Raw genomic sequence first — 14,142 nt, forward strand, 5'->3', positions numbered from 1 at the left:
AACCCTGCTACCTTTCAGTGTAATAGGACACAACACTAGTTCAGTAGCACTGCTGCTCTGGATTTCCACACATCCTCATTTCCCATTTTGGCACATGAACAGTAAATCCAATGCTTTGCAAGGACCAAAAAAGTCACTCCCAATGACTGGAGGACAAGCTGAGGATGCCCAAGCTCTAATTTTAGCTTCCTGTTAGAACTTAACCACAACATATTCATAGTTCCATATAATCTTTGTCAGCTGGCTGAAATTATCACTTGGATATGATGAGTTCCCTTATTTACAGGGTGTTTTTTTTTTCCTTTTGCTTCACAGTTAAGCCATTGACACATTCTATATATGCTGCTTTAAACTTCTCACATCTCACCATTTCAGCAATGTTAGCTTTACTTCATCAAGAAAAAGTGGAAATTCTGACCACTTCCTCCAGCCTACCCATACATATAATTAACCCAACCATTATCCATTCCTCTGTGTATTTCAGAGCTCTGCATCTTCATTTTGTTACACATCTGTCTTTGCCAGATAAAATATGCTCTGTGCTTTCCACACCTTCCCTTATGTTCAAATCCCTCACACTTCATTCACCTTAAACAGAGGCTCCATACAAGGAAGGAATTGGACACGCTGATTTTTTATAACTAAGCATGTTAAAGCATGTTGTTTCAATGTGTTCCCAAAGTGATCACTGAGGTTGTTAATCATATAAATTAGTAGCAGGACCAATTTAAATGAGAGTAAGCCAGCCAGAAATTCAAATTTTCATTTTAGGGGATGGCTAAGTGGCATACATATTGGATGAAAAATAACTTCAGCATTGTTTTTTCTGAAGGACACAGTGATAATATTTATTGTTTCCACCACACCTTTAATAACTGTAATAGGAGCACAATTATATTTCATGAAGAGTGCTACATCCTGGTATTTTTTCCTTCCCTTAGATATTCTCAGTTGGATATGAACATCATAGATATTTGCACAAAAGAAAGGACATCATATACAGATCATATTTTTGTTATTTTGCAAGACCCACACTCACAGACAAATGCCTTATGTTTTCCTAGGAATACACAAGAGCAGCACCAGTGAATTTACGCAAGCAACATGTTTCAAGACTGCCAACAATGGAGCATCAGTCAAACTGCACTGTACTTATGAATAAGCCTGTAATGTTATACTGTAATGAGTCTGTTTCACATTCAGCGGTGTGATGCAGTGCACAGTAATTATAATAATGCAGTGCATGGCTGTAGCTCATTATATGCATATGGAAGACACCAATGTCTTTAGGATGGAAATTAACTCAAGGTAGGAGGAGAAAGACAGAAATAAGGAATGTAAGAAAGTCCTCATCTCAAAGTCTGATGGTATTCTGAGGGTCTATATATTCGATATGCACACTCACACACAAACACTGTAAATGCAGCAGAAAAATCATCTGGAATTAGAATGCAAACCTTTCTCTTATTTGTTTTTCATTTAAAAAATATATAGCACATTTTGTTTGTGATTTCTTGGGGTTTTGGTGAATGACAGGGGAATTTATTTTAATTTAAAGAAAGGTAATTTATCATCAATAATTCCAATGGATTCTTAAAAAAATGAATGAAATCCCTTTCTAAAAGTTCCCTTTTCTCCTCAACTCAGCAGATGGACTTGTTCTTCAAATTAATTAGAAGGAAAGTCCTATAAGGAATACAACTTGTCTCAGTAACATCTGCCTTACACCATATTGTTTGATTTTCCATTTCTTTGTTTTTTGAGGTCCAGATTTTTTAAATCTGTTCAATGGAGAAATTAATTTGAAGACTAGGAAAAAGAGATTCTTTAGTTTTAACAATACTACTCATTACAATGTTGCACACATGATCTGGTAACATTATTCCCCTCCAGACTTTGAGTCATTATGGTATTTTCTTCCCTGCTTGCAAGTCTATAGTGCACAGCGCAGCCCCATTTCAGGATGTGTTGAACAAAACACAACGAAGAAATAAAGAAGGGGTCAATAGAAGCTGTTAGCTACAAACACATTACAGGCAATATACAACGCCAGTGGTTGAATATTGACCTCAGGGCATTAACTCTAGATTGGCATGCCATGCTACAGCACATGAACACATAGTCATCTTTACAACACAGAGCGGAATTTAAGAGACTCACATAATTGCCTGCGAGAAGGTACAGGAGCACTTCCCAATGCTGTGCCCTGTAAATAAAACACATTTTTTTTTTTTTTTTGGAGCAAAGGATGTCAGATTAACAGCAGCAGCAAATGAAAAAAATGACAGGACATGAAGAGAATGAAGGCAGTGAATAGAAATAGAGACTGTTTAGATAGAGGAGTTTATTATTATTGAAGAACTGCAGTTCCTATTTTCAGATAAACATAAATTATAGTGGGGAACGTTCTATGAGTAATCCAACCATCAGTGAACACAATGAACCAAAAAGAGAGAAAAGGGAGAGAAAGAAAGAAGACAGGAAAAAAGTATCAGCATAAGACAGGCATGCTCACACTTGTCAAAAATTAAATTTGATGGAAAAGACAATGTACAGAGTATATATTAATATGAATTCCTTTACAAGAAGAGTCTTACGTTGAGCCTTACAAGAAGGCTCAATGACATCAATGTCTTAGCTGATACTGTCACTGCTTGAAGGTCCATTTCAAACAGGTAGGAAGGAGAGTGTGCACAGTACTGCTTGGCTCCTGCCACTTCCTCTCATCTTGTCTCTCTCTTTAAGATGTCCTCACTGGGTCAGTTTTATACCAGCTGACAGGAAGCAGCTCTATTAAACCCCTGATCAATACACACAGTACGCTCTTCCAATAGATGGAGTGCTTCATCTTTGCATTATGCCAGAAATTACCACACATCTCTGAAATACCAGCTGTGCATGTAAACAAAACATGAACCAAACACCAAGCAAGTCACACCAATTAAGATCTGTAGGCAAATCTCCTCCCAGTGTGATACCCTATTCCCACAATCTCCCTCAGCCCACTCCCTCCCAAACCGACAAATCAATCCCAGAAAAACAAACTAATAACAGAAAGAAAGGTGATGACTAGGTAAAGAGAAAGTATAGAAAATTTGAAAAGCACCATTAAAACAATGTTGTCTCATTCTGAATCCAGATAATGAATCAGACCTTTGTTTTGAGTTGATGTCCAAGACAGCATCCTCCCTCCCAAGGTAAAAGGACCCACTGATCATTTGGACTGGGGAGCCAAGGAGGACTAATGACAGTAATACTTGGAAGCATTGCCTTAAAAAATAACTGATCAAACACCTGAAGCTTATAAGTCTTAAGTCGATTTTGTCTTCCATTTTGAATTTCATCATCTTTTAAAAATCGAGGCTGGGAACTGATTTACCAGACATTTAGACAGGGCTAGGCATTGGTTCTTGGAGATAATTTTCTTTTCCAGCTCTTGTGTAATTCCATTTTCCTTTATCTAGGATGAGTGAAGCATATATATGCATATCTAGAGAGCCCTGTAGAAGAGACAATTTTACATTACTGATTCCCATACCACATTTTAAGGAAAACCAGAATAAATTGGATTATTCTTCACTTGTATATCATGTTGTGCCACTGAGACTACAGCTTGCCATGCTGTGGCCTCATGCAGTGCATGGTAGCTCAGCAGAAACCATTTGTCTCACTATACCTCAAGCTTGTCACTCCAAGACTCCCACCTGAAACTGCAGCAAGAGGTCACAGTCACAGCAACAAGGAGCCAAGGGGGCAAGCTGGGGTTAACCTGTGCTGGGACACCAAAAACCCACTAGCTTCACCCCTTGTTTTCAAGCTTGCCAGGCTGACAGGAAAGAGCAGTAAGCTCTCCTATTTCTCAGGAAAAAATGTAAACAGGCAGTGTTCAAAGCCCTTTCCTCCTGGACAGACAGTGCCCTACAAGTGCACTGTCCCCAAGCCCCATACTTTTTATGGGATTACTTCAGGTACCCATCAAGATCTGGAGGCCTCTAAAAGTGTCAGGATGCTTCATTTATAACACCTGGCCTATTCAGAAGGCCAATGAGGGCAGTTTTTAGGACTGCTTTGCACATGAACACAGTATGTAAAGAAAATACACCTGCTCAGGTCTTGATTCCTGCCTACATCTTATAGCCTTTTTAATAAAATATATCGAGATTTCGGTCTGAATTGCCTGCTGGCCTGGGAGGGTCAGGGTGGCTTAAGGCTTAAGAACTCAGATTAACTTATTTAATATTTACCACAGCATCAGATACTGAACTAAGCACTAACCAGCTAATAAACTCATGCTTAGCATAGATTCCCATGTTCCCAGTGGAATAAGGGCACAGACAAATTTTTCTATACATTCCTGTGCCATGCAATTCAGTGCTACAGTCTTTGTTCCTCAAAAGGGAAAAGTAAGAGAGGCTTTTATCTTTTCTACCTTCATACAACAAATCTGCAGCCTCCCCTCACTGTTAATGCAGGAATGTTTGATTACCCAAGACAGCTCTAAAGTGAATGTGGATTTTATGCACCAGACAAGCAGATACACAGTTGTTCCGTTTACATTGCTTCAGTCACTCATTCCTAACTTCTTTTCACTTAGCTTTCAGAAATGCAATCAGAACATTACAAAACTCAGTTCTTTTTGAAAACACTATCAATTTTTAATCTTGTCAAGGTGAGAGTATGACACAGTTTCTGTCAGAAGTCGCAGTTAAGTATTCGCTGAAAACTCCAATGAACTCTGCAAGGGAATATGGCATTTAGTTCCCACTGCTGTTTTGTTTCTCACATCCTCACGCTGAACAAAAGTTACTGTCAGCTTTTCAAAGTAATGACTGAAAACACCAACCAGTCTAAATATTTATGACTGTAGCTATTCTGGGACAACAGTAGCAAGGAAGTCCAAGTGAAAAGGGTTCATAATTCCACCTCTTCAACAAAGCAAAACATCCAAGTATGTATTAGTTTGCTGTTCAAAGAAGTATTATATTTTTCACTAAAAATACTTAACCAATTTTATGTTTCTTACATCTGTCTGAATTTTGAAGTTATGATTTCATCTGATAGTAACTGAATATAGTGACTGAAGTCCTCTGGGTTCACCTTGAGCAACTTGAAAATCTGAGTATTACAATTTATGAAACAATCAATACAGATAAATACCCCCTCTACTGCATAACTACACAAATACTGTTGTTCCTTTTTTGTCACTTTCTATGAGGAATCTCCACTAAGATGTGTATTGACAACAGACCAATCAATGCTGAAATAAATAGAAGAGCTTGCTACCCATCAAATTAATGTTTTTCCAACAAATGCTCTCTCTTCCCTTAGAGCACAAACCCACCTACTACATGGTTAAAAGGTATATGAAAAAAAACCAGACATCCCCCTTAATCAACCCAAAACCTCTAAACCATCCCAACCCCATGTTATGACTTTAAAAGAGGCTAACTCATGATATGCAACATTTTCCCTAGCACACAGCAGTTTGGCATGAACTTTGAATACAAACATATCCCTTTTTTCTCGTCACAGATATCCAACCTATACCACAGAATGTTTCAGAACACTGCTATGAACTAAAAAGCACAGTCTTAGAAGACAGGATATACTGAAGTCTTAGTTATTACCACATTAAAAACAAAAGTCAACTGATCTCACAACTGTTAAGAAAGATAATTTCGCATCAGTACATTATGGCAAAATACCACTGAAAGATTTCCTACAGACAGAAAGACTTGCTACATCACTCCCACATTCTGCTGTAAGAGCAGAATAGGTTTCTTTCATAAAGAGAGTAAGTATTAAAGTGGTAAGATGTGCTTTGGTGCGATGGCTTTCACTTGCATTACACAGCACTTCACCAGAGGATGTGTCAATGAAGTGACACACAAATACTCTGCTGCTACTCTGAGCTCAGGACTGAGTTCAGTAAAAGCTGCCTGAAGAAGGATCTACTACTTTTCCAATGCAATGTCCCTGAAAAGGTTTTACATTTTTAAGTTAATTCAATATAATTACATGAGCATGTCTTCAGACATGGTGTCACCAGATTCTAAGAGATGCAGACTTCTATAAAACTTCAGGTTCTCTCTTCAAAGTTTCAATTTTAGTGCAACAAACTTATTCATGAACACCTTCTTGATCATTGGATTTCACTGTACACATTCAACCTGAACTCATTTCGGTTTCAAGATTTTTATGATCTTGATAGAAAAACCTGCTTTTTGTCACATGGTCTATTTTTTGTGTGAGCTGATTCAACGGGACTATGTCAGTTACAATGGCTTTGTCCTGTTTTCTGTCTGGAATTCATACACTGCCTTTTAGCCTTAACTACATTTCTAATTTTAAAAAATCCCACTTAAAAATGTTTTAAAAAAATTCCATTTAAAATTTTAAGTGCTGAGACCACTTCTACTTATGTAGAAACCATCCATCCTTTAGGCTGATCTTGACAAGTTGAATACAGAGAGGGGGAGAACTTGAGACTTTGGAAAATAAATCCTCTGCATAAATAGAAATGAAAAATCAGAGTCAAAGCAGTAGTATTAAAGAGGAACATCAGCATTTTAAAGGCAAGCTCAACTTTTTAGAAATATAGGATTAGAAAATGCTAAGAAAACCTAAATTATCCCCCCTCCCATTATTTTTCACAGAGAATTGTTTACAACTTAATCTCTTCTATAGCATTATCCAACTTTAATAATGGCGAACATTCAGTCTTTATGTTCCCTCTGATGAAAAACTGCTTATCGTTTGTGTCTTTTTGCCTTATTAGATTTCAGATCACAATGTGCTTTACCTTTAACAAAGAAAGAAGAAAAAAATGTTTTGTTCCTGTGGTGGCATAAAATAACATAAGGCCTTCACACAATTCCAAAATATTTAAATGTACATGCAAATGAAGATGATACCACATAATCACATACATTTATTTTCATTTTTTTGAAAGCTATGCCAGGCATGAACAAAATTACTAAAAGAAAATATCCCCAAGAGCAAATGTGGCTCCGTAGACTATAGATATATTAATATAAATATGTTTCTCCTCAAAACACATTCCAAAGTGAACTTATAGCTCAATAAGGAAGACGTATTTCCATCTAAAGTTATCAGTAAATATTTTACTAGCAGTCTCTTGGCACACTTTCAACTCTCAATCAACATTTACATGCACTTTTCAGCAATCTGCTTCCACGTATAAGGGAAGGATCCTAAAATACACTTTCACACCAGAGTTTGGATTGCAGTCCCATAAAGGCCAAACTACAATACTAGATTAGAGCTAGATACAATCAGACAAGGGAGTAACCATCTTTCTGGGTACTTACAGTCCCTTACCTGATTGTGATAGAATACCTGTTTCAAATGGATAATCCAAGGAATGTTTCTGTACAACTAGCTTCCCTCCAACTTGAATATTTCCTTGTACAACCTCGTGAGAAACAAAGACCAGCTCAAATTGCTTAGGCAGAAATTTCTAATAAATTGTAGATGATTCCTGCATGTCCCAACATCTGCTAAAATATTGTTCTTACACTTAAAGAAAACTTTTTTTAAACATAATACAAAAAGTTAATAGGAAAATAATATTAGTTTGCAGACATCTCATTCCCACTACAGACATTATGTTACATTAATTGCTCATTCACTTGATCTCCTGATTCTTTCTCCTTTTGGGAGATTTGACTTAAGGGGACTTGAACTTTGCTATCCCTGCCTTCAGTTTTACACAAGTTGTTTTAAAGTCACCCTGCTTTGCTCATTTTAGTCTTTTGTGAACTTGATTTTTCAGGTCTCTCAGGCACTAATGCCTATGATGTTTTTTATTTAAAGCACATCCTCTGTACACACTTCACTAAAAGTTTTCCTATTTTTGGGCTGTGCATTGGAAATTCAGATGGAATTCCCAATGGGCAGCTTCAGTACTTAGTCAACTTCCACCTCTTCTCCCATTTTTCTAAGCCCCTTGCTCCTGCCAAAAGCCACCCTTCTGCTGACAGTCTGATCCAGCCTGATTCCATGTATTTAGGTCTTCTTAGGTGAACCAAGTTTACCATTGATTTTACCACAAGACTTTTTTGTCTTGTACCGTGTTCATAATTATGACATCCAACTCAGCCATTGTTTGGCAAAACATACATGATCTCTTTAAAACAACAACAACAAAGTAATTCATTGCATTATATAGCAAGTCAATTTGGTGTCTATTTTAAGGACAATTAGACACCTTCAGTGCTATAAATTGCCACATATATTTGTGACACATACATGTGTCACAGAAGAATAAAACTCCCCTCCATTTTGATTTCTTTCATTTCAGAAAAATACTTTTTGCTGATCTATGTTTAGTACAGGGCTCTAGATGGCTTAAGGAGTCCTGGGTACCTCAGTGCCTCTCAGTTCACATTACCTTTCCAGGCGGAGTGGATGTCATTCCTGATGTGAACAGTCTACCTGGAAGCAACCCCTGTGGGTGAATCTGATATTCTCCAGGAGCAGACACAGTGATTCTGAGACATGGCTATACTGGGCTGGGTTGTTGAGTTTTTTGAAAACTGCTCTTATTTAGCACGAAGTTACTCACTGCATCAACCAGGGGAAACTTTCTTCACTAGATTCCAAGGGAGGCAAAAAGACAAATAATTCTCCTTGTGAAGTTAATTCTTTTCACATCCCATTTTTAGCTATTGTTTTAGCCTACACAACTGTCTTCAGAGATATGCATTAGAGGTGCATACAGAACATTCAAAAACCACTTCAAAAATACACATTATATAGATCTATGCATATCCTATTGATTTATTGTTACATAACTCACACCATTCTTCTAGTGTAAAGAGGTCTTTGCTGGTCACATAGTTCCCCCTCTTGCTCAAAGCCCTTAGTCAACAATGAATTTTGACTTAACCACCCCTAAACTAAAATTTCAACAGAGTAAGGGCAGAGACCATTGGATGATTATATCTTGATCAGAAAATAATGCTGCAGTAAATGTTTGTACAAAGCTTAACTAAATGCCTAGGGATTCATATTCCAATTTTAATTTAATCAGAACATAATGCTGAAGCACACATTTACAGCTACCCTTTCAGCTCAGTTCATATTTTGCCTAGAGATCATTTATTTTTTTAAAAAACCCTCCGTGGTTTCACAAAAAACAACATTAATGCTAAAAAGAAATTTATGACAATGAACAACAGTGCTGGTTTTGGCTGGAGTAGAGTTAATTTTCTTCACAGTGGCTGGCACGGGGCTGCGTTTTGGATTTGTAAAGAACAAAGGTTCAGTAATATAGATATGTTTGTTCTATTGCTGAGCAGGGCTTAAACAGACCTTTTCTGGTTCTTGTACTGCCATGCTGGAAGGGAATTTTGGAGTGCACAGGAAGCTGGAGAAGGAGACCCAGACAGAACAGGTGACCCAAAGTGACCAAAGGGATATTCCATACCCTATGAAATCATGTTCAATGTATAAAGAGGGAGGAAGAAGGAGAAAGGGGAGGACATTTGGAGGGATGGTGTTCGTCTTCACAAGCCACCATTACATGTGACAGGGCCCTGCTCTCCTGGGGATGGCTGAACACCTGCCTGCCCACAGGAGGCACAGAATAATTCCTTGGTTTGCTTTGCTTGCATGTGTGGCCTTTGCTTCATCTGTTTAACTGTCTGTATCTCAACCCCTGAGCTTTCTGTCTTTGCCCTTCTGATTCTCTCCCTGATCCCACTGGTGAGGAACTGGGTGAGTGGCTGTGTGGTTGCCGGCTGGGGTTAAAACATGATAACAACAACTGAACTTTGGACTTTTCTCCCTTTTGCAAGCTTCAAATCTATTCACAAGCCTAGAAAGTGCAGAACTTCAATGTTTGCTCTGCCATATTATATAAATCCTTCCAAATACATAAACACTTCCATAGTTCTGTATATTATTTCCTGTAATTGTCATTGTCACAAATATCCCAGCAAGCCAAACTCATTTTCCTGTTTTTAAGGGGTGAATATGAAGCTTGTACAAACCACCATAAATGTGCTTACCAGTGCCAGTTTTGATGTGATTACATTACAGGTCCGACCAAAAGTCACTGGAAGTTTTTCTTATCCTAAAGTATATTCTTCTTGTGTAAGCTCAAGCACAGTATAGAGCCTTCTCTGAATCAATTAGTTGTCCACATAAAGGCAGGTATTCACAATCCACAAGGTAGGAGAATGATTGTAAAAGTTTCCATTAAATTAAATTAATTTGAATGTTATTTGTAGCAAATGATATATGTAGCTAACATCAATAACTCATTAATATAAATAACATGAGTTATTAAACTAATTGAATGGCTCTATTAGAAATGTGGATTAGTGTTAAAAAATAATTATCTACAAATAAAAGTAATCATATGATTATACACAAAGATGACTGACTGGTAAGAAAGAAAAGGATGGTTAATAGAAGATGAAATATAGTCCCCATGTCAGGGCTTCTGGAACCAACTGGTAAATGCTCACATCAGAACAAAGCACTGCTGCAGGGGTGTAGGGATGAGATAGGCAAGGAGGTAGAAAACATTATCATCCTTATCCAGCAGAAAAAAATAAAAAGATTGGATACAAGTTCTTCTCTTATGCCCAAAGCTGAAGCAAACTGTTATTTGAGAAAGATTTTGTTGCTGAGTGTTTGTTAATTTGTATCACCTTCAAACACAAGACTCCTTTTTTCAGTCTGCTGATTCAGCGTCTTTACAAAAACAAATTAAAATATAAATAAAAAACATCCTACACAAAAAAGGAGACATGATTCTAGATAAATTTCATTTTGATTTTTCTTTTACAGGCAGTATGACAAGCTCTCAGAATTTCATTTCCAATTGTCTGGTAGTAAACATCTTAATTTCTCAGCTCCCAAAGACAGTTATCTTTTCTGACTGTTCTTTTCCCTTAAAAATAAAATCTTTCTTTTTTTGTTTCAAAATTGTGCAGATGGGAGTATCTTGCCAGTCAAACCTTACAAATAATAATAATAATAAAAATCCCATTAGGAAAATTAAAACCACAAACATTTTTTATGATTCCTGTATCTAAACCACAGTCTGATTAATCTGCTCATACTTTGATCCACTTTTTCAACAGCTGAACTTTTCAATTGGTACAATAAAAAATGCTTCTTTGTTGAACAGATGGTCAATCACAAAAGTTTGCTTTACATTTAGCTTTGCTAACCGTTTCTTGTCTTTGTTTTCATGTAATTGTGTATATATATATGTGAGTTAATTTGACTTATGTTTACCTGACTAATACAGTATTTCACCTTTTCTGGCATGTCCAGATGCAGGTCAGGGATAAGGGGAACCCCTCAGGGGTCTGCTGGGACCAGTACTGTTTAATGCCATCATTAAAGGTGGGGTTGAGTGCACCCTCAGCAGGCTTGCAGAGGACACCAAGCTGAGTGGGGCGTTTGACACGCCTGAAGAACAGGACACCATCCAGAGGGACCCGGACAAGCTTGAGAAGTGGCCCATGGGAATCTCACTTTAGCTAAAGACAACATATCAGGTGCTGCACTTGGGTCAAGTCAATCCCCAGTACCATCCTGGAGGATGAACAGATCAGAGCAGCCCTGCCCACAAGGACTTGGGGTGCTGGGGGATGAGAGACAGGACATGACCCAGGCATGCCTACAGCTCAGAGAGCCAAATGTTCCTGGGCTCATCCAGAGCAGTGTGGGCAGCAGGGGAGGGAGGGGATTCTGCCCCTCTGCTCTGCTCTGGTGAGACCCCACCTGCAGGGCTGCACCAGCTCTGGGCTCCCAGCATGGGAAGGACATGGACAGGGATTGGGTCCAGAGGAGGCTCACCAAGATAATCAGAGGGATGGAGCACCTCTCCTATGAGGAAAGGCTGAGAGAGTTGGGTTATTCAGTCTGGAGAAGAGAAGGCTCCAGAGTGACCTTATAGCAACCTTCAAGTACCTAAGGAGGGCCGGCAAGAAAGATGGGGACAGATCACAGTAGGGCCTGTCGCAATAGGACAAGGGGTAATGCTTTTAAACTGAAGGAGAGTCACAATCAGGGTTAGGTTAGATACAAGGAAGAATAACAATGATGGTGGTAAAACACTGGCACAAGCTCCCCAAAGAAGTTGTGGATGTCTCACACGTGGAAATATTCTTGACCAGGTTGGATGGGGCTCTGAGCAACCTGTTGGAACTTCTGATCCTGTTCAAGATGTTCCTGCTCATTGTAGGGGAATTGGACTGGGTGGCCTTTAAAAGTTCCCTTCCACCCCAAACAATTCTGTGATTCTATATAATATAGGGCTACCCATCAGTTTTTTACAGAGGCATTTTAGCACAGTGTTTCAAGAACACCTTATTTTAAGGAATTTATTGCAAAAACCCCACAAACCCCCAACACAGCTGCAAGGTTACCAACCTGTGCGGTGCTATTACTATTTTTTCCTGTTCCTATTCGATTTTATACTTTCAGTGTGAGGGCTGGCACACCTTTCAGACACACACTCTCTATTCCATTTGAGTCTGTCCCTTCCCCAACATTTATCTAAAAATAATCAGCTGAACACTATTTTTTCCAACCTCATATAAAAGCATTTTCAAAACAAGTGAATGTAACTTGTTTTGAAAATGCTTTTATATATATATATATAATATATTTTATATATTTTGTTTTAGAAACAAGCCTTGTAACTACATTAAAACATTTTGAACATAACTCAATCCCCTGCCTCTGTTGCTTGTCAGATGCCCTGATATCTCATTAATGCTTGTTTTCCTAAGAATACCATGCTGCATGCTTCACACAAAGCATGTGTGGCAAAACAAAACCTAATTTGGCACAAATAATTTCTTCCTTCCCACACTCTGCAATTGAACTAATATTTTTACGCAGTCCCAAAATGGAAAAGTCTTTTTAGCACTTAATATATTAAAATTCACTACTCTCATAAGATCTGCTGCTAGTGTACATGCAAAAATAAATTCCAACTTTTTACTGAATGAACAGTAGGATATGAAGAGAAAAAGGGTACCTATTTTGCTAAGATTTATCAACGAAGCATGAAACAACAGAAAACTATAGGTGTGGATAAAAATTAACAAACAGGAAAAATGGACAAACCTGGGAGGAGGTGATGGCCTAGGAGTCTGCTTCTGTTATTAGGATCAATAACAATGCCAAGTCAAGAGCTCAGATACAGCTTATGGATGATGACATGTGGAAATTACTTCTAATAAATGTAGGTTGAAACATGACTGAAAATAAGAGAGATTAATTTCTACTTGGAACTCCGAAGTGCTGCAGACATTTTCGGTTTAGGTTTGGGGATCTTTGCAATTCTCATTTGATTAGAAGTCTGTGCAGCCAGAGACGTATTCAAGTTGTGTTGAGCTGAAATTTCATAACTTCCCAAATCACAGGGATAACCACTACAAAACAGAGGAGATTAGATATGGGGGGGGGAAAAAAAACCAACTATTGAAAAGGAGTTTATTAAACACTGTAGAATTCAAACCTGAATGACAAGGCAAGAAGTTACAAGGTTGGTTTGTATTTTTTTTTAGCCTTGAGGCTACTGTCAAGGAAAGTTTACCAGCTATTAAGTGCAGAATATCAGTTATGATGAACAAAACTGTCCTAAAGTGAATGTTATAATAACAAGCATGGTTTCTCAAAATGTTTTCCCTCTCCTTTTAGAGAATGTCTACTATGATGAGAAGAAAGTACTACCAAGAACATGAAGAATAAACACAGCCACTTGTCTGGGGGTTCAAGCCATATTCTTTCTGTCTCCCAAATTAACAAATATGTACTTTAATAAAAAGAAATCAAAGGAAAAAAACCCTACTCATTCTTTAACTTCCAATATGCTCTATGCCTTAGAATTCAAAAGTTATTTGTGTAAAGTGTATTTGTCATCCCATCAAAGAACTTGTCCTTGAGTACTTCTTAACAGTAGGCATCTTATCAAAACAAGTGATTTACTATTATAAACAAAAAAATTATTATCACTAGAAAAACTATTTAAAAGCTGCCAAGACATAATTAACAGCAAGTAATGTTACATTTAGAAATCAAACTCTCATTTACATATTATCCAGTCCTAATGATGCACCTTCAAATAGAAATCCCTTTTTAATGGAA

At 37.7% G+C, this 14,142-nt stretch overlaps 1 protein-coding gene across 2 annotated transcripts in view; it reads right to left on the reverse strand.

The window, feature by feature from the left end:
• The window catches only part of CCSER1 (coiled-coil serine rich protein 1), a 603,805-nt gene that overhangs the window by 116,576 nt on the left and 473,087 nt on the right, over positions 1 to 14,142 (reverse strand). The window contains exon 10 of one of the 2 annotated variants that reach the window (XM_054294832.1): positions 2,161 to 2,206. The exons of the other annotated variant lie outside the window; for it this stretch is intronic. Coding sequence (XP_054150807.1) covers positions 2,161 to 2,206 — 46 coding nt within the window. The remainder of the gene's footprint in view (positions 1 to 2,160; positions 2,207 to 14,142) is intronic. 2 annotated transcript variants of the gene reach the window in all.

This window comes from Melozone crissalis, unplaced genomic scaffold (genome assembly GCF_028551555.1).
Source record: "Melozone crissalis strain CALT ecotype California unplaced genomic scaffold, PUWL_Pcris_2 ptg000006l_1, whole genome shotgun sequence".
In the NCBI taxonomy this organism is placed as follows: Eukaryota; Metazoa; Chordata; class Aves; order Passeriformes; family Passerellidae; genus Melozone; species Melozone crissalis.